This window comes from Hyaena hyaena, unplaced genomic scaffold (genome assembly GCF_003009895.1).
Source record: "Hyaena hyaena isolate Hyena2069 unplaced genomic scaffold, ASM300989v1 scaffold_305, whole genome shotgun sequence".
Classification (NCBI taxonomy): domain Eukaryota; kingdom Metazoa; phylum Chordata; class Mammalia; order Carnivora; family Hyaenidae; genus Hyaena; species Hyaena hyaena.
In genome coordinates, this window is record NW_024080938.1 from 1,252,409 (window position 1) to 1,270,906 (window position 18,498).

At 39.9% G+C, this 18,498-nt stretch overlaps 1 protein-coding gene across 4 annotated transcripts in view; it reads right to left on the minus strand.

Moving 5' to 3' along the window:
- The window catches only part of NTM (neurotrimin), a 406,021-nt gene that overhangs the window by 20,972 nt on the left and 366,551 nt on the right, over window positions 1–18,498 (minus strand). For all 4 annotated transcript variants that reach the window (XM_039248224.1, XM_039248223.1, XM_039248222.1 and 1 more), the window contains exon 4: window positions 221–355. In XM_039248224.1, the coding sequence (XP_039104155.1) occupies window positions 221–355 (135 nt within the window). The remainder of the gene's footprint in view (window positions 1–220; window positions 356–18,498) is intronic.

Consider the following 18,498-nt stretch of genomic DNA (forward strand, 5'->3'; position numbering starts at 1 on the left):
ATACAAGTTATGTTTGGGATTATATTAAATTACTTTCAGCTACAATTTTTTTAAAAACTAGAATTTTGAATAGTTTCTCCTAAAAGCAGGAATGGACAATGATATGGCATTATTTCCCATCAGGAGTCAGCAGCTAGATCTGTGATCCAGCTCTTTGTTGTGGCCATGCCAGTGGCCAGGCTCACGCACATGCAGGGTGAAGGTTCCTGAGACCACTTACAGTTCACGGTGACCTTGACTCTCCGGACCACTGGTGCAGCCACATCATTGGAGGCACTGCACTCATAGTCCCCCGACTGCTCCCGTGTGATGCCCTGGATTTCCAGGTATTCATCTTCACTCACAAAGCCCACAGCTGCAGGAGAGGGTGTGGTAAGGAAAAAAAAAACAACACCAAAGGTATAAACTTATAAAACAAAGTATAAAATGGTTATGTCTGCGGAGAATTGTGCCAATTTCAAGTTCATATTCTTGGAAACGATGCCTATTCTCTCTCCCGAACTCGCCTCCCTTCTACTGCTTCTCTCTTCAACTTCTCTTCAGTTCCCCAGTGGACCAGCTGAAATGTTTGTGTTCCTACCTAGACTAAACACCAAGCCTAGAGAATTACTGGTCCTCGATAAGTGATTAATAATTCTGACATTTACACTCCCCGAATCTTATCAAGCAGTGGGGCTCTGGGATTTGAGTTAGGCATCCCAGGTGAATATTAACTCTTTCTGATTTCAAGATATCATTGAGGCTGAACTGTGAAGTGTAGAGCTGAACATTGCATCACAGGCCATGAGTCAATCAGAAATACCACACTAGAAGTTACACACATGCACACACACACACACGCACCACAAAAGACAGTGGAGACACTAATAAAATGAATTTAAACTCCTGTTTTGAAATTTAGACATTCAATAAGATCAGCAAAGATCAGTTTTCTAAACTTGAACCTTATAGAGCTCTTGTGTAGAAGATTCTAAAGACAAACTAACAACAAGGACCTCGTGTTCTCACCACAAATATGGAAGAAAGTCAAGACCAAGAAGACATGGCTGCAATCTTACCCTGACCTGTCACCACCTTGAGACTCAGTTTCTCTATCGAAAAATTATAAATACCAATACCGACCCTTTACCTATTGACTTCCTACTTAAGCATTAGCCATGAACACTGGCTAATGGAATGATCATAAGGCTAAAGCCTAGAAGACCAATTTCACAGTTCTCTCCCATAGTCACCTTGAATATCAGCCTACATGTGGAAAGACAATGGAGAAAAAAAAGGAACTGCTTACATCCCAGCATTGTCTTGCCTTCTATGTTAAGTAAAGATAATTAGCATAATGATATGTTTTATCATGTAAACTGGGATACTTTTAAGAGTAAAAGGGGTGCTATTAATAGTTGCTATAGGGGAATAAGCATAAGTTGAGATTGTCCCTGTCAAACTAGACATTTTCCAGGAATGTTATACACACAGTCTTATTACCTCACAGGATTGTTTAGAGTACCATGAAAAAAATATATATATACATATATATACACATATACATACATATATATACACATACATATATATACATATATATATACACTTATATATATATACACATACATATATATATACACATGAAAGCACTCTGAAAAGTCTTACATGCTGCACATCTGTTGCTTTAGGTAGTAAACATATAATCCACCAGGAGGCACAGATTCAGGTGGAGTGAAACTATTTTACCATGAGTGGCCCATGTCAGTGGAAAGGAAACAAAGGAATATTTCTCTCCAGGTGATAAAACCCCTCCATAATGCCACATGGATCTGCTGATCCAAAGCATGAAAACTGACAATAGTAAGAAACTACTATAATACAAAGAATGATCCATGTGTTGTGTAAGTTATTATATTTTTCTGTGACATTGTTTTATCAAGATAACAATAGTAATAACAATGACAGCAATAAGAAAATGACTTTCTTGTAAAGAGGGGCCACTAGCTGCCCAACACTGCCACCACTCCTTGGTCATGAGAAATCTGTGTCACCATCGAGTGATAAGTACAAGTGCATACTTCATGCCATATGTGTAGAAACTCAGTATGTATAGAAAATCTCTTGCCTCTACTCCCTACTAGAGAGCAAAAGAACAGTCTATATACATTATAGCAAGCAACCAAGTGTTATTAATTTACAAGAAGAACCAGGAACACATTAATAAGTGAAACACAGCACCAAGAAGTCCAGGATATGGAGAGGACAATCAATATTAACCCATAGATTGAGAACTCAGAAGTGGACCCAAAAGTATACAGCCAACTAATCTTTGACAAAGCAGGAAAGAATATCCAATGGAAAAAAGACAGCCTTTTTAACAGATGGTGTTGGGAGAACTGGACAGCAACATGCAGAAGAATGAAACTAGATCATTTTCTCACACCATGCACAAAAATAAACTCAAAATGGATAAAGGACCTGAATGTGAGACAGGAAACTATCAACACCCTAGAGGAGAAAGCAGGAAACAACCTCCTTGACCTCCACCGCAGCAACTTCTTACTTGACATATCCCCAAAAGCAAGGGAATCAAGAGCAAAAATAAATGATTGGGACCTCATCAAGATTAAAAGCTTCTGCACAGCCAAGGAAACAACCCACAAAACTAATAGGCAACCAACGGAATGGGAAACGATAGTTGCCAATGACATATCAGATAAAGGGTTAGTATCCAGAATCTATAAGGAACTCACCAAACTCCACGCCCGAAAAACAAACAACCCAGTGAAGAAATGGGCAGAAGACATGAACAGACACTTCTCCAAAGAGGACATCCAGATGGCCAACAGACACATGAAACGATGCTCAGCATCCCTCCTCATCAGGGAAATACAAATCAAAACCACACTGAGATACCACCTCAGGCCCGTCAGAGTGGCTAAAATGAGCAAATCAGAGAACTCTAGATGCTGGCAAGGATGTGGAGAAACGGGCACCCTCTTACACTGTTGGTGAGAATGTAAACTGGCACAGCCCCTCTGGAAAACAGTGTGGAGGTTCCTCAGGAAACTAACAATAGAACTCCCCTATGACCAAGCAATAGCACTGCTAGGAATTTACCCAAGGGATACAGGAGTGCTGATGCATAGGAGCACATGTACCCCAATGTTCATAGCAGCACTCTCCACAATAGCTAAAACATGGAAAGAGCCCAAGTGTCCATCAACGGACGAATGGATCAAGAAGATGTGGTTTATCTATACCATGGAATACTCCATGGCAATGAGAAACAATGAAATCTGGCCATGTGTAGCAACATGGATGGACCTTGAGGGTGTTATGCTGAGCGAAATAAGTCAGGCAGAGAAGGACAAATATCATATGTTTGCACGTATAGGAGGATTAGGAGGAACTTGACAGAGGAACAAGGGGGAGAAGAAGGGGGGAAATGGTGGGGGAAAGGGAGAGAGGCTCTTGAATGCTGACAAAAACTGAGGACTGATGGAGGGGGGGGGGGGGGGGGGATGGGCATGGAGGAGGGCACTTGTGGGGATGAGCACTGGGTGTTATGTGGAAACTAATTTGACAATAAACCATTGGTAAAAATAAATAAATAAATAAATAAAAACGAAAAAAATAAAAATAAAAATAAAGCGATACTCCAAAAAATAAATAAATAAAAATGGACTAAGAAGAATAAAAAAAAAAAATTAACCCATAGAGACTCACAGTTCCAACTAGTAAGAAACTTATTATTATCAACGGTAGCCGTATTTTAAGTTTATTTATTTATTTTGAGAGAAAGAAAGCATGAGCAGGGGAGAGAAAGAGAGAGAGGGAGAGACAAAATCCAAAGGAGGCTCCACACTGTCACCACAGAGCCTGACGTGGGGCTAGAAATCATGAACTGTGAGATCATGGCCTGAGCTGAAACAAAGAGTTGGATGCTTAACTGACTGAACTATTGTCCTTTTAGCCATCTTGAGGGGGAAATGTAGTAACCTTGATTTGAGGAAGAGTGTAGCAAACAGGAAGAAAAGGTTTAAACGAAAAAGTTGTGATTCCTTTTATGTTGTCTTTGTTTATCTTCTACCAACCTCAAGCCTACATTTGTCAGATCTTTTCCAGCTAGAATGCTATAATTACTGTGTAAAGCATCTCAGAGACCAGTGTCACACTTAATATTCCCATTAATTTTAAATGGTAGTCCTTGGTACATATGTGTGGCAATTGGTGTCAGATTTTAATTAGGCTTGCCCTACACCATCTGAAATTAATAATAGCTCGAATTACCAATGTAATTTATAAATTAACAGTGCCGTAGCATTAGGAAATAAATTAGCTCTGGGCAGCTGTTTCCGGATTGAGCTCCAGTGTCGGAGAAGTGATTGGTAGGACCTCACATCTCCCGGGAGCCTGTGTACTACACCACCAAAGCAAGGAAACAAAATGACACAGGGGTCTCTTAATCTCTTGTTCTTCGCTCCAACTAGACACCACACATCATTTTTAATTTTACCATCTAAATATGTTCTTCTGTGACCACAGTAAGATTTACAAGGAGCAAGCTTGGATGAGCTCGTTATATGGACATCCAAATGGAGAAGCAGGTCAGGAAGATGACAGATTCAAATGCAAGAACATAAATATTGGAGTAGTTATAATCAAGAAATCATCAAGGTTTCTGTGGGGAACGTGTGTACTAGCGTATGTGTAATTTTGTACATGAGTATCAGGCAATCTTGTGTAGAGAAGGAAGTTGGATAGCTTAAGATTTGGGGAAGCCGTATGTTCTCCATTGATCCAGATTTCTATTAACAGAGAGAAGGGATTTACACTTAAGTCATCCTGCAAAAGCAATGAGGCTTAATTTTACTATCATATGTTCTCCAGACCGAATGTAGAATTATAGAAAAAGCACAATGACTCCATTGCTCACCAATTATTACGTTTATGCTTTCTGATAAAATTGGGCAAAGCACATGAAAAGTAATTTGTATAGTACAATGCTTTATACATTTTAGCTTCCACTGTTATTATTTTCCTGTTTCTCCTAAACATACTTCCTTTTCTAGTTGAAGCATGCATAGCAAAACCAGAGAGGAAAAGATCAGTATACACATAATGAATTATACTTTGAACTACCAGAAATGAAATTCTTATACGTGCTTAAAACAAATGGAAGAATCAAATAAACAAAAAGCCCTAAATTGAAGTTTACAGAGTTGATGATTGAATTTATAGAGTTAATGACTCAAGGAGTTTTCTTTATATATATATATATATATTTATTTATTTCTAGGAGAGAGAGAGAGAGACAGCGAGAGCAGGGGAAGGTCAGAGAGAGAGGGAGACACAGACTCCGAAACAGGCTCCAGGCTCTGAGCTGGCAGTCAGCACAGAGCCCGACGCGGGGCTCGAACCCATGAACCGCGAGGTCATGACCTAAGTGAAAGTCGGACGCTCAACCGACTAAGCCACCCAGGCGTCCCCAAGGAGTTTTCTTTTTAACATTTGTGCTCTGGCTGTAAATGATCAATGCTTTATCACTCATATGAGGAACTTACAAAGAATATGGGGGCGGGGGAAGCAGATAAGTAGAACATACTTACAAGTGCATTTAAAGTGCTAAAGGAAATTCTTAGTTAAGGACTACGGATGAGAAAGGGGCAAATCACTTGATAAAACTCTATGAAAAGAAACCCTTCATGGTCAATAGCTTCTTATTTGTAAGTCTTTCCTTTCCAAAAAAAAACCCAAAAAAACAAAAAAACAAAAAAACCACATCCCTCGGTGGGAGTGACATAGTCATCTTCCTAAAATACTCCCTCTATCATGTCACACCTCTTCAGACACCAAAAATGCTCCCTGTTTTCTGTAACATCAAACACAAACTCTACTGCCTTATCAAAACCCTTCATAAAGTAGCCGCAATCTATGCCTCGTGGCTCATCTCGCATCTGTGCTGTGAGGAAGGCAACAAACAAGTCATTGTGATAAACAGCAAAAGTCTGGCAACAGATAAACCCAACGTTCTTCTTTACGTTTCCTGAAGAGTTAACTTACCCTACTCCCCTGTGCCACCATTGCTTCCTTTCTATAACTCAGTTAGACTGATGTCACAGACCCCGAGAGGTACTTTGAAGATGGAATGCACGCACAATGCAGCTGGCACACTGAAAGGCACGTGAGGCATTTTTGCAGGTGTTAGTACTGTCACCACTGTTGTCTCTGCCACTGCTGTCACAGCTTTCAAGCCAGGCCATGCTATTTTTCATCTTGGACAAATATCTTCATTCCTTTCGCACAGATTGCATCTGTCACTCAGAGAGCTATATTATTTCTGTCATTGAAGCAGACACCATCTCGCTTTCAAATTCTAATTCGTCCATGAGAACTCCATTATGGGTTGAATTGGGGTCTTGAAATGGGTCCCCTTTACCATCCTGTCCCTACCAGCAGATTATGCCCTATTTGGAAATAGAGTCTTTATAAAGGTAATCAAATTAAAGTAAGGAATTAGCGTGGGCCCTAATCCAGAGTGTCTGGTATCCTCATAGATAGGATAAATTTGGAAATAGGCACAGAGTCAAGACCATGTGAAGACATGGGGAAAAGACAGCCATGTGATCATAGTGATGCCTCTACAGGCCAAGGAAAGCCAAGCATTGTTGTCCTACCACAGAAGCCAGGACAGACACAGTAAGATTTTCCCCTATAGCTAGAGAGAACACGTGCAAGTTACAGAGAACATCTGACACCTTGATTTTGGACTTCTGGATTTCAGAACTGTGAGACAACACATTTGTGTTATTTAAGCCATCTAGTTTGGGCTACTTTGTTATGTCAAAAACTCCCAGAGTCCCATCTGTCTCCTGTCAGGGCCTGTGGATGTCCTGCACTCTCATTGCACAGAGAGCTCTTCTAGGCTTTAAAACCATGAGAGAATTAAACTCAAGTGCTTAAAGAGACATTAGTGGTTATATAATGCCATACTTGCTATATTAGGACATAGTCTGATTTCAGTAAAATTCCCTAGAATAGTTGTTTAAATATAGATTTCTAGATCCCATCCATACCTATTAAATCAGAATATTCTGGAATGAGGAATCTTAATTTTACTAGGAAACTGTCACATACAGCCAAGTTTGGGAATTAGAGATACTGTTACATCCTTATATCTTAATGTGGGAAACTGCAGTACAGAGGGATTCGTGTATGGTTAGCAATAGAGCACACCAGGTCTCTTGATGTCCAGTCCACAGCTCCTGGAACTAAAATAGTATTTTCTAATGGCTGTTTTATGCTGTATGCACTGGTCTTATTTTCCAATACAAATGACACCCTGAAAGGGACCAAATCCTGGATATCTCTGGCTCTTAAGGCACCTAAGAAAGTAGTTTACATAATCTGAAATTTGTCAACTTATTATTAATACAATAATTGACTGATAGACTCAGAACGATGGGTTGAGTTCTGTTAAAAAAAAAAAAAAAAAAGTCAGGAGTTCCACATTGTTCACCGAATCTTCATGTGGCTCGATTCCCAAGACAGTGCCACTTCTGGTAACTGTTCTTAGCGCAATATTTGTATTTCCTGACTTTAAAAAATATCATCACTATTAGTGTTCTAACAAAACAGACTTCCTTTAAGTATATGATTTTAAAAGGTTTATTGAGTGTTTAGTATAATTTATATTTAGTCTAGGGGCCAATTATTTCCTCAGAAAAAGGATTCTTAATTTTAAAATGTAGATCAATGAGGAACGATGATTTATCTAACAGAGTTTGCTTTACAGCCAACTGTTCAGGAACACAGCTATTTCATGAAGTGGAATCTGACACCCCAAGCAGTAAAGTGTAGCAAGTTGGAAACACATGTCCCTCCATCCCCAGAGCAGTACACATTGTCCAAAGGGCTGAGGTCAGCAGTTTACAGCAAATCAAGGGACAAAAACCATCCTGTATAAGTGATACCTGTGTGGAAAAGAAAACCCCAAGTTTCTGAGTCCATAGATTGGATGTTAAAAATCTTTATAACTGAAAACTAATAATAGCTACAATTATCATTTTTATTGTACTCAAGAATAAGCTTGTCAGGAGAACAGCTGTAGCAATTGAAGAGGAGAGGGCACAGCTGTCTCCTTCCTTAATATTTTTATGGCATATATACCAGTTCAGACAAAAATCATGGGACCTCAGAAACTGAAAAAAAATACAGAACACAGAATCCCAGAACTTGAGAGTTGATTTTTTTAAAAATTTAGGTCCAAACATGGTAACCAGTTTGGTACTACACTAATACTCTTGCTACTGCTCTCTCTTTCTCTCTTAGTTTCCATCAGGATGTTCCTGTGACACTCAGGCTGGGCTTCGGGGACAGTTGTTTAAAGGACTAGTTGGCTGGGGTCCCTCTGGGGCCTTTATGGACTGACCAGCATGGGATCTTTTGTGTTTTGATGGAGAAAATCATGGTTTGTTCAGGCACTGGGAGGTTGGTGGACAAAAGCTATGTGACAGAGCGGTGGTTACTGTTCTGCCATTAGGGCCAGAAAACTACAGAAGTGTTCACGAATGAGTTGGAGGTGGGCAGTGCTGCTGTGAGATCCAAGGGCAATATTTATTTGCCAGTGAAGTGGGGAAGTCCTTCCTCATCCCCCAGCACCTGAGAACTCCGTGCAGGCTGGACTGTGAGCTCATGGCCAACAGCCACTGAGAACAGAGGCTCATTCTCACTGTGTCAGCAGAGGCAAAGGAAAGGGGCTTCACTGAGGGGACAGGGAGCAGAACATGAAGACAGTTATATTAGAGCATGTGGTAGGGGCTCCAAGAACTAAGCAGAGGAGACACTGAGGTGCCACTGGGGGGTTCTGGGCCTGCGGCTGGGCCCAGAGAGCCATACTGACGTGGCACTGATGTAATCCTTGTGCTGTGAGGCAAGGCTAGGGACACGTAGGTTACACAAAGACTCTAGACAGCAATATCTATGGCAACTGGGCCGTAGAAAGCATTTCCAAACATAGTAACAGTATTGATTTGTCCACACAGCATAGCTCCTAAGGGTCTGATGTTATACTGAAGAGTTGATCATAGTTATCAGCACCATTGGCTTGACTGCTGCGGGCAGGGCTGAGTCCCCATGCCCTCACGTCAGCCCAGTAGAACATTTGTTGGATAGTTTCCATACCTGTGTTTCACATGCCTCCTTTGTAAAATGGGGCAAACAGTGCTACCTTGTAGTATTAAATAAGTAAATATGTGTAAAGTACTTAGAACATAGTAGTTCTCAATAGACGCTAGCTATCACTGATACCACAACTCCGTTTGAGCACATTTTCATATACAAGATCCTCGATACAAGAAAATCTCAATGCAGAAGTGAAAGAATCATCAGATCTCTGCTTTTCTAGTAGGAATTTAATAATAATAACCTTTACAAAGGATTCACCAAAGATCTTTAGCTAAAAAGTTCTATTCCCTTCACTGAAAATAGGATCTGACTTAGAAGGGATACAGTTTCTTGGGGTCATTTCTTCTAGGAAAGTTGATAAAGCTGCACAGCCCATGTGAGAACTGCTGGAGGTTTGAGAAATGTCTCTAGTTTCACAATAAGAATGAAAGGATATATATATATGTATATATATATACATACATATATATACATACATGTACATATTATATATTTATATATCTTTCTCTTTGACACTTCCCTTGGATACAGATAGTATGACTGACAGAAAAGAGTCTGAGGATCTCTCCAAGAATGAGCAAATTTATAAGATCTCTTTCAGAAAAAAGCCCTAGAGGGTGCAAACCTACTTTTACTTGGTATAGCATTGAGGTACAGCCTCAAACAGTCTTTTAGAAAGTTACTCTTGGTACCAACATAGGGACCATCTTTGGGAAATGGGACAAACTGGCTTTTTCTAACGAGTTTCCACTGTACAAGAGGGCTCTTCCTTAAACATGTTAGTGTTTGTTGCTAGTGAGCTGTGAACTAAATTGGTAGTGTTCACTGTGTGGCAATGTCCCCAAGCCATTACCTACCTGCCAGTCTCAGATCTGTATCTATGTCACATGGATTCTTCTTATACCTGTGAAACTTATCTCATCCTTTCCCTCAGCTTTCTGTTAGAGACCTAAGAACTGGTTGTTCTAAGCAACTCCAGCTGGTCACAGCATCTCTTATACCACATTCTACACACAGAAGAGACCGCTCCCCAGCTTCACTGTTCATGATCTTCTCTGCTTAAGATGAGAATGCAAATTGAGAGCTTAAAAATTAATCTATTAACCTGATTCCATCATAAAGTGATAGAGATCCAATAAAAGTATTACATACACTGATGCCAACTATAAATTACATATCTATCTATCATCTATCTGTCTGTCTCTATCATCTATCTCTCTCTCTTTCTCCTTTCTCTCTCTCTCTCTCTCTATCATCTATCTATTTATCTATCTATCTGTAAAGATAACAGAGAGATACTTAGCACAGATCCTGACATATATTAAGAAACCATTTTATAGTTAAAACTTAGTATATATGTTTGTTGTTTGAATATGTATGTATATACATATATAAAATGTCATATATTATTGTACAGATATATAAAGAGGCAAAAAAAAAAAAGAATTCCCTTAATTTTTGATTAGGAAACTTTTTGGGAATAATGATAAGCTTTGTATGAAGGAGGAGCTGAAGCCCAAGCTGTAATTATATGAAAATGAGCCATGGGACTCCACAGGGCCGAGCCCTGTGTATCTCTGAGGCCTATCCCTTCCCTTAATGACACGAGACTAGTTCTCTGTGCAGATGCGGCTTCGGCAGCCGGCTGGGCCCTGGGAGTTGTGTGCTCTTCTGGACGCCTTTTCACGAAGCCTGTCAGCTCGGTTTTGCATGCAGACCCTCTATTATGGGTGATGATATCAGAGTCAGAAAGCACACAGCTGGATGTTTGGCGTTTGCAGCTTGATGTCTGGAACCTGGGTATTTGCAGCAGTGCAGCTGATGGCTGCTAAAAAAATTAAAAAAATAAATAAAGAAATCAGCTTTTGATTTGTAAACTCAGCCAATTTGATCTGAAAGACATTGATAGGGGATAAATATAGAACTCCGCAGTGTCATATTACCTCAGTATCTTGGCTGTTTGCTTTCTCTTTTTTTTAAATCTCTAGAGATGTAAGTCAGTACTGAGTGCTGAGAAATGTGAAGAATTTAATTGCTTTGAAATTTCCTGCTCAGATTAATTTAAGGAAATTATTTTTACTTGAGAGGCTCCTTATGGGTGAAGGCTCTCCTAACACTAACTCGCATACCCTCAGGCCAGAAGTCCACTTACGGAGTCACCTTCACAACCTGGCTCTGAATTGCCTGGGAAAAGCAGAGCAGTCTGTACAGTTGGCCTGTAATTTAGTCATGAAGATATTTTCTAGATTAAAACCAGGAGTTCTTAATCTGAGAATTGTGGAACCCTAACCCCAAGGGGTTTTGAACCTCAAGGAATGACCTTATGCATTTGCACATAATGTGTGTGTGTTTTCCTTAATGAAGGATCCTATACCTTTCTGAAAAAGATTAATATCTATACTATGTGTTCCTTTTGTTCATCCCCCAGTGGTGATACAGAATCAAATCTCTATCAACTCCCAGCCCCACAAAGATAAAACAGAAAAGCTCCTCAAAATATAACTAATGATAGGAAGGACAGATCTCTAAAAGGAAAAGCACAGCCTTGTGTATGTCATAAATATTTTGGGGAGGATGGGGAGATAAGTAATTTCTAAATAATATTTTTGAAGAACAGTTATGCAGAGCTCAGTTCTTTCTTCACTAAAGGAGGGGAGTGCTTTGCCCACCAAGACTTAGGTTGAAAAGAACAAAATGTGCAGGTTTCTGTGCATTCCCTCAGAGCACTAAGACCACCTGTTGATAAGCCAGGGGCCTGCTGGACACAGAGCGAGGAAGGACAAGGCTTTCCCTTCACATAAAGCATCCTCAGATATATAGCAGAATGAGGAACTCCCTTAAGAATCCCATGGACTGGTGACTGTATCAAGCAAACACTCAATGACCATTTGGGGGAAGGAAGGGAGCAGAAAAGCTGGGGTGCAGCCACATCTATAGTTAAGGCAATCTAATGAATATATTCAGATTAGAGCATGAGGGGAGTCTATAAAGTACCATTAATTCTAGACATGTATACCGAATAGTATACCAACATTTCCAAATGGCATGGGGTAAAAGAATGTGTGTAAGAGAATGCCTTGAGAAAAATCACACAGAAATACCCGTAGAATAGCAGGAAGCCTATTGGTGTAGGATGATCTGGGCCCGGAGAGAAGGGAGGGCATGGCTGAAAACCTTCGAATTTACCATATTTGATTACAGCCTTTACTGTAAAGTTAATGTAAAGTTAGCCTTTACTGGCTAACTTCCCATTCTCCTAAGATGAAAAAAAAAGTCACATGTGATTATTCTTTCTCTTCGAAAAATCATGTTGCTTTTACCTTCCTTAGAGGTTTCAAATCTATTTCTTTCTTTTCCTTGTCATTGTTAACTATCTTAATTCAGGTGTCCATTATCTACTGCGGATTATTTTAATACCCTCTTTACGGATCTCCCTGCTCCCAGCTCATTATTTTTATTTTTGTTCAATAATTGCTAAAAATAAAAATCAATCCCACCCTTGCTTAAATCCTTTCACCGCTCCACATTCCTCCTTGACACGACATATACAAGCTCTTTAGGAGCTGGCTTTTGTCTATGTCTCTAGGTTTTTCTCTTACCAACTCCTTTCTCTCCACATTCACTGGACACACCGGCAAAGTTCCTAAAACACTAGGCCATTGATCTGTGCCTTTACCTTGCCCTCTGCCTGGAATCTCATAACCCTTCGTCCCCTTTCAAATGTCTGTGCATCCTTCAAAACCATCTCAGGTATCAATCCTCTGTGAATCCTTTGTTGACTTTCAGAATCCCTTGCTCCCTTTCTACCCAGTTTATTTTGTTTGTTTGTTTCTATTGTTGCACTAATCACACTGCATTGTTATGTATTTGCATATGTTTACCCATCTGGACTCAAAATTTCAGGAAAAGAAGGACTCTTACTTGTCTCTATATCTCTAATATCTATGGCTGTGTTTAACTAGAGAAGGCACCAAATGATCATCTGGCCAAAGACTGAATGAATGAACTGACTGGCTATAATTCTGGTGGCTGTTATGGCTGCCATAATGAACTATTTAAAACTTTCTTTTGGTGGCTTTTGAGAAAACAGCAGAAGTCTATTTTTTAAGGTTTTTTTTTCCCTTCTGATAAAGGGCTGGACCTCTCAAATCTCCTTAAGTTAAAGAATTTTTTTCCCCCACATTTCCTAAGGGGAACTAAAAAAGCCTTCATCAAGCTAAGCCTGGAGTGAATAAGAGCTGGGTTTGGCCATCTCCACAAATATCCTTAGTTAAAAGCTCTTGTAGCTAATGTCCCTGCTTCCTCTGAATGAGTTAGGATGCAGCGTGCCCTAATCAGAAGTGTCTCAGAGAGCTTTCTTATGTCATCGTCAATTTGGATGAATTTTTTCCAACTGGAATCAGCTTGGTGATTCAGCTCTGCCTATATGTAATTAGTGGTGGAATGATTGCAGGCAATGTGATTAGGCTCTTTACCTTCCTGGGACAGGCAGGGGGAAAAAGTGCTATCATCAACACAAAGTGGGCCTCAGTAGGAGAAGGGGGAGCCTCTGCAGTAGAAACACCACGGCCAACAAGCACTGCACTAAGCACCATCACACCAGGGATGGAAGCTGGCAAGTGGGGATGTGGTTTCAACCAATGGCTGGCTGCTTCTACTGAGAAAATAATATACCTTGGCCTTGCAGAGCGACGTTGTACTATAGCATCAGAAGCAGCCTAAGCTTCCCCCATCACCCGCTCCATGAAGCTTCAAAGAAAAATGCACAAGAAGACCAAATGAATGACTCTGTTGTCACACATGTGCTCATGACAGTCCCTTGCCCTCCTTCTCAGGACCCAGGGGCTTTGCCTGCCTCTGACAGTGACATGTTCTTTTTGCCTCCACCTGTCCTTCCCTGCTTTACTTAAACTGCATTAGCTCCCATTCCTCTGGCCTTTTTCAAACCTAGCAACTCTCTTCCTTTCCCACAATACCAAGAGATGGGATAAAGGGAAATTTTACTTTATCACTGACCAAAATATCACTGATTCTTGAATGGAAACAGTGAACCACCTTAACTGATGGACCATAAGTTTTTCTTTATTTCTCTTCTAATTCTCTACTACAGGAGACTAACTGTCATATCTGAGACTTGACTGGCACCTTCTAAGGTGAAGTGGACAAGTGAGCAGGAGCTCATGAAGCAGCCCATAGAGTCAATGGCTGCTAAAGTCTGGGATGAGAGAACGATAGAGAGATAGAGACAGTGAGACCGAGGAGGAGAGGAGAGTGTGAGAGAGCTGGAGCTGAAGCAGATGATAAAATTACACATCAAACAACAAAGCAAGCAAGCAGAATGCACGTGTTTGCTAAAGGCAATTATCCAGTTGCTTAGGCAAATCAGAATCTTGCTCCCATGACTACTGTGTTCTCATCAAAGCTCAAAGCTATTGTCACCACTCTGGAAGTAGTTAGACACAACTACTTTTTTTTTTTTTTTTTTTTTGTATGAAGCCTGTGGGAGCAGCTGGCCTGCAGAGCAGTGGAGCATCCTACTAGGCTTCAAAGACCCAGGCATTGGCTAGAATAACCAATCCTTCCAGGAAACCCACCTAAGCAGAAAAGGGGTCAGCACACTTCATGAATATAGACCAAATAGCAAATATTTTAGAACTTGTAGCCCATACAGCCTCTGAAGGAGCTGCTGAACTCTGTTATTGTAGTGCAAAAGCAGCCATAAAGTATATATGAGTGAGAGTGGCTGCCTTCCAACAAAGTTTTATTTATGGCCAATGAAATTTCCATTTCATATAACCTTAATTTATCATTAAATACGATTCTTCTTTTGATTAATATTCAACTATTTAAAAATGTAAAAGGCACTCTTAGCTTGCAGGACATATAAAAAAGCAGGTGGATGGTTGGCTATGGCCTAAGGACTGTAGTTTGCTGACTTCTGATATACAAGTAAGACTCTCTCCGGTTGCCTTCTACTTTCCATAGTCTTATATCACAGTTTCATAGGACCTTTAATCCGGCTCAACTTTACACTCTTCTTATTCTTTCAAAACTCTTCCATTCCACTCTCTGCACCTCTACCAATGACCAGCCACTCCCTTATCTCCTCCCACTTTTCTCAGACAGATGCTTCCCTCTCACTGTCGTGAAGCCTGAGAGTATGCATTCCACTGTAAACCTACCCTGTCAAGTGGAGGCTACTGATATATTTTATTGTTTGCTGGTATCTTTGTTCTCTAGTGAAATTTCTAGACTCCGTCTTTATAAAATCCTGTACCGAATTGCACACTCTTATGCTCCACTGCATGTCTATTCTACTGACCTACTGATCATTCCTTCCCATTCAACAGACACCTTTGATCTTGGATTAGAGTCTTCATCTCTATGCCAACTCCTACCCATCATTCTCAGTGACTTTGTTTTCCAGAAACATAATCTATTAAAAACTTGATTCTCACATTCTTGATCCCTTCTCTCCATTGAGTTTCTCCTCTGCTCACTTCAGTGACCTACTTCATATGCACACATATAACTCATAAGAAACTGTACCACCTCTAAAGTCATAAATCTGAGCATCTCACTCTGTCCATGACTTCCTCTCTTTGCCAACACATTTGCTCAGTGACTTTATGGAAACCATGATTTTGTTTCACTGAGGACTCAAATCCATTGACACAACAACTTTACTCTTTTTTTTCCTTTGACATTCCTTTTGATAAAACTTAGTTTTTTATGACCCATCAGTGTAATCTCTCACTGGAAAATACTCACAACTATTTCACATCTACCTGTATGTTACAGTAGCCTGAGGAAGCACCATTCTACATGGATCCAGGTATCTGTCTTCTCTGTGTCTACTCTGGGAATATCACACAATCAGGAGCCTACTTCACCGGACATTCACCGCAAATAAGCTCTCACCACTGCCCTGGAATTTTACTGTATTTCTCTGATAACCAGACTCTCCTACTCTCAAGGTTCATTTTTCTTGTTCACTCTCTTCAAACACCTCACTGCCAGGTCATCATTTCTCTGATGATGGTCTGTGCCATCCTCTGATGATGATCTGCTAATGAGGGGGACCCAGAAGCCACTGGGCAGTATCACTTCTTTTTTCACAATCAAATCTACAGACCTCTACCTCTATGCCTGTCATCACATTGTCTCCTGAGTTGTGGAAAATGGCCCATCATTGTAGACTATTACTAGAAGTTACCCTCAACTCCTCTACCTCGACTCCTGCCCTCTAACAGAACAGCCGTCTCTCTCCTCTCAAAAAAAGATTCTTCGTTTTGATCTATAATTTCCTCTATTCTTACTTTTTGAGGACGTCACTCCATCTGTTTTATTTATTTATGCCTCAGAGATTTTAAAAATTGTTTTTAAAGGCACCACTCCAGGAAGTCACTCCAATTGACTTTGTTTAACTGATAAAAGTCAGTTTGCTCTTTGTTCCTAGCTGTCATCCACTCAGATTTTTTTCACCTTTTAAATGTCTATTTTAACACCACTCGTCTCTTGACCCTGTGTTTCACAGCCCCATGCACCTTGAAACTATCGTCCAAATGTGCCATCTAGAATTATTTTTTTCCTTTTCCTTTTCTCTTCTTCATTTTTTTGGGGGAGTGGGGTGAAAGGGGCAGGGGCGGGGGGAGCAGAGAGAGACAAGACCTTAAGCAGGCTCCATGCTCAACGCAGAGCATACTGCTGAAACAGCCTCTGGACTTTCTAATTTACAAAACTGTTATCTTTTTAATCTTTTCCAATAATACTACCAGGTAGGTACATCTGATACAGTCACCCCCAAATCAACATAAATTATTACATAGTCTATCATGACTTAACCCCTCTTTGTTTCTTTACTACTTTTTCCTTAATATATTTCTGTACTTGGCTCAAGCCTCACTAAAAAAAACCTAATTCCAGAAGAATGTCATCTTCTCTTTTGTCCATGGTTTTACTCATGTTATCACCTAGAAACACCTTCTCTTTCAGGCTGCCTCATCCTTTTCCTTCAGGTCACAACTTAGATTTCATCTCTTATGGGAATCCTTCTTAAATCTTTCTTTTTTAATGTTTATTTATTTGTTGAGAGAGAGAGAGAAGGGGAGAGAAAGAGAAAGAAAGAGAGAGAGGGAGAGAGAGATCACAAGTGAGGGAGAGACAGAGAGAGGGAGAAAGAGAATCCCAAGAAGCTTTGCACTTAGTGCTGAGCCCAACACAAGGCTCATTCTCATGAACTGTAAGATCATAACCTTGAGTGAGCTGAAATCAAGAGTCGGATGCTTAACCGACTGACCCACCCAGATGCCCCCTTCTCTAACCTTTCTGGTGCCCCTGAAAGAACACTTTGTCTCTCTCTTCACCGTATGTCATAAGTACCCAGTGTTTGTTTGTTTGTTTGTTTTTTCCTACCACAACACTTATTATATCATATTGAAATGGTCTGGTTATTTTTCTGTTTCTCCCTTCAGACTAAAAGTACATTAAGGGCAGATAATAGTTCTGTATATGTAGCATATAGTGTTCACAATATATTGTTGTTAAATGAATGAAAGAATGAATTAATATATTAGATGACATGTTCCTGCTGTCAATAAATTTATAGCTAACTTGGTCCACACTAATTCTCCATCTATATCTGTATGGACAGAGTTTTTGGAAGTAACCCACTTTATAATCAAATGCATGTTTGGGGATGCCTAATGAAGAAATCTGCCCGTATTAAATTCTTTAATAACACATGACATCAAACCTGACTCTAGTTCCATTTTCTATTACTCTCAGCTTTCATTTTTCCTACGTTAGTGGTTTACCAGTAGGGGATGTGTGTTCTCTGACATTACCCAAAAATGACACATTCGTGGTGATGATTTAAAACACTGGACTGATTTTAGTCAATTATTATTATTATTATTACTATTATTATCACTAATTCTCGAATTGCAGTTCCAGTGAAGATGGAGTAATATCACCTTACCCTAAGCACACCTTAGGGTCTTCCACTCATTACAGTGAGAGAATACTTTAAACATCATCTAGTTACTCTGAAAAGTAAATAATAACAGATTGGAGAGGCAAATAAAAGCTCAAGGAAATACCAATACAGTGGTAAATTTTTTGCTTTGCTTTGTTTCCCTATCTTTTTCAGCATAAACTCAAAGCAGCCAGAATCCTGAAATGCTGTGATACATGCAAACTGAGAAAAGCTTCAAGATAAGCCCTCTCTTTTGGGTCTGAAGACAAAGAAAGGGGAAACTTGCAAGATGAGGAGAGTGAGGGACATTCTCTGTTTTTTATTTAATTACATAATTAATTTATTTATTT